At 46.6% G+C, this 2453-nt stretch overlaps 1 protein-coding gene across 1 annotated transcript; it reads right to left on the reverse strand.

The window, feature by feature from the left end:
* cxcr4b (chemokine (C-X-C motif), receptor 4b) lies at positions 1-2086 on the reverse strand. The gene is made up of 2 exons (XM_012854535.3): positions 1924-2086; positions 1-1684 (listed from the first exon to the last, which is right to left on the reverse strand). The coding sequence occupies exons 1-2, from the start codon at positions 1930-1932 to the stop codon at positions 557-559; spliced, it is 1137 nt and encodes a 378-aa protein (XP_012709989.2). The 5' UTR covers positions 1933-2086; the 3' UTR covers positions 1-556.
* Positions 2087-2453: the final 367 nt, after the last annotated feature.

The raw sequence follows: 2453 nt of genomic DNA on the forward strand, positions 1-2453 counted from the left end.
TCGTGGAAAGTACAAGAGATTTTTATTTTACAGTAAAAAAACAATCACACACACACTCACAGGTACAAAAAGCAACATTCTTAAATCAAGCATAAGCCCAGTGTAAACGACGGCAATAAATTATAGCTTTCACTTATTCACGCAACTTAAGTGCGAATACAAAAAAATGCTACACAAAAAAAAAAAAAAAAAAACTATATACAAAAGCAGCTACTAGTGGAGAAAAAAAAAGGTTAGGAACCAATTGAACCTGAGTCCTGCTGGAGCATCACAGTCTTTGAGGATGATAAGATGTTGGATCTTCAATGGAAAAGAAGTACTGCCCCAGGACACAATACTATTTAAAGAGCCAAACAATTGTGTGGGGAAAAAAATTTTAACAAAAACAAAGTTGCCGTTTTCAAGACATACAAAGGCAAAGGCATAAAAAAACAACCCTCTTTATTTTATTTTTTTTACATGTGTACAAAATGTAGTAAGTTCTTTCAAAATGAAAGCTTAGAGTTTTTAAGTCTCTCCTGAGAGCATGGAGTTAACTCCCAACACTGACCGCCGGTTAACTTGACAAAACGCTGGAAGACTCGGACTCTGTGGACACAGAGGAAATCGGCCCGCGCTTTTTAGACATGAGAGTCGTTTTCTGGCTTGACCTGCTGCTCATCGTGAGCGTGCTCCTGGCGGTCTTTTTGAACTTCACCCCCAGGAAGGCGTAGAGGATGGGGTTCAGGCAGCAGTGGAAGTAGGCCAGCGCTTCGGTGACGGAGATCCACGTCTCCACCGCCTGCTGCAGCACGCAGCCGGAGGACACGACGTTCAGCATCATGAGGGTGTCCACGAAGATGCCGACGCAGTAGGGCAGCCAGCAGCCAAAGAAGCAAACGATGAGGATCACCGTGGTCTTCAGAGCTTTCTTCTTCAGGGTCTGCCCCTTGGCGCCTTTGGAGAGCCTGGAAATGATGATGCAGTAGCAGACGAGGATGACCAGTCCGGGAAGGACGAAGCCCACCAGGATGTGCTGGAAGCGGAAAACCACCGTCCATATGAGGCTGGTTTCCACCGGGTAGATTCGCTGACAGATCGTCCTGGAATTGGTGCTCTCCATGCTGCTGTCCACGAAGAGGTAGTTGGAGGAGCTCACGTCCCGGACTCGGGCGAACACCATGTCAGGAACTGTCAGGATGGCAGCCGGCAGCCACACTCCAACGTAGATCACTCTGCTCGCCAGCAGCTTTCTCGTGGCCTGGCTGTTGGTGGCGTGGACGACCGCCAGGTACCGGTCCAAGCTGATGAAGGCCAGGATCAGGACGCTGCTGTACAGGTTCACCGTGTAGATCATGTGCACCGACACGCAGAGGAAGCCTCCAAAGTACCACGTCTTGACTGCGTCCACGGCCCAGAAGGGCAGCGTGAGGACGAACAGCAGGTCGGCCACGGAGAGGTGAAGCCGGTACTTGTCCGTCATCGTCTTGACCTTCTTCTGGTAGCCCATGACGACGACGACCAGTCCGTTGCCGATAATCCCCAGGGTGAATATTATTCCATAAACCGTTGGGAGGAAGATCTTGTTGAAGTTGTGGCTGAGCACCTGGCCACATGGCTCCTGGATGTTGAGCTCAAAGTCTGCGGACCCCTCGGACATGTTGTCAGTGCTGTTGTCTGGAAACAGCTCGTATGTAAAGTCCTCCTAAAAGGAAAAAAAAAAAAGTGTTTTAATTTTTAAAAAGCCAGAGAAAAAACTTTCACAAACCAGGTTTCGGACCACAGCAGCCAAACTAACTTTGACCGCTCTTGACAAAAAAACAAACAAAAAAAAAACAGTAAAACTAACTTTTCAACGCCGTAAATCGCGTGTTTAGACCAGCCTCTTATTAATATAGAAAACGGCAAAAACTGCCGTAGTGAAGAAAAGACAACAGGACTCACCTCTCCCATGTTTAGCTCTCGCAGATCATGTAAAGCTTTTTTTTAAAAGTGTGAGCGTGTGTTTGCGTCTTCAGCACAGATGCGTTAAGTTGTGGACGTCCGCGAGCGGGACCATCCACGTTAAGTAGCCCCATGCAGCCGGCCCCCTACCCCGCCTCCCGGGGTGGATGGGGAGGCGGAGGTGGAGGCGGGGGCGGGGCTGGGCTCCGCACGAGGTCTCCAAAAACAGCCCGCCTATAAAACTTAAACCTACTCCGCATGGGGTTAGGGAGGCAACATGCGAAACTTCTGTGTCTGTGAGAGGAGAACTTAAAGCGTTATTAAATAACGGTCTCAGCCGGGGCGTAGGTAGACAGAAAAGGCAAGAGGTTAAAGATCTGAGTAAAAATAAAACTCAGACCCACACATGGTTTAAAGATATATTAATAATAATAATAATAATAATAATAATAATAATAATAATAATAATAATAATAATAATAATAATAATAATAATAATAATAATGATAATAATAATATAGTAGTAGTAG

Source organism: Fundulus heteroclitus, chromosome 7 (genome assembly GCF_011125445.2).
Source record: "Fundulus heteroclitus isolate FHET01 chromosome 7, MU-UCD_Fhet_4.1, whole genome shotgun sequence".
Taxonomy (NCBI): domain Eukaryota; kingdom Metazoa; phylum Chordata; class Actinopteri; order Cyprinodontiformes; family Fundulidae; genus Fundulus; species Fundulus heteroclitus.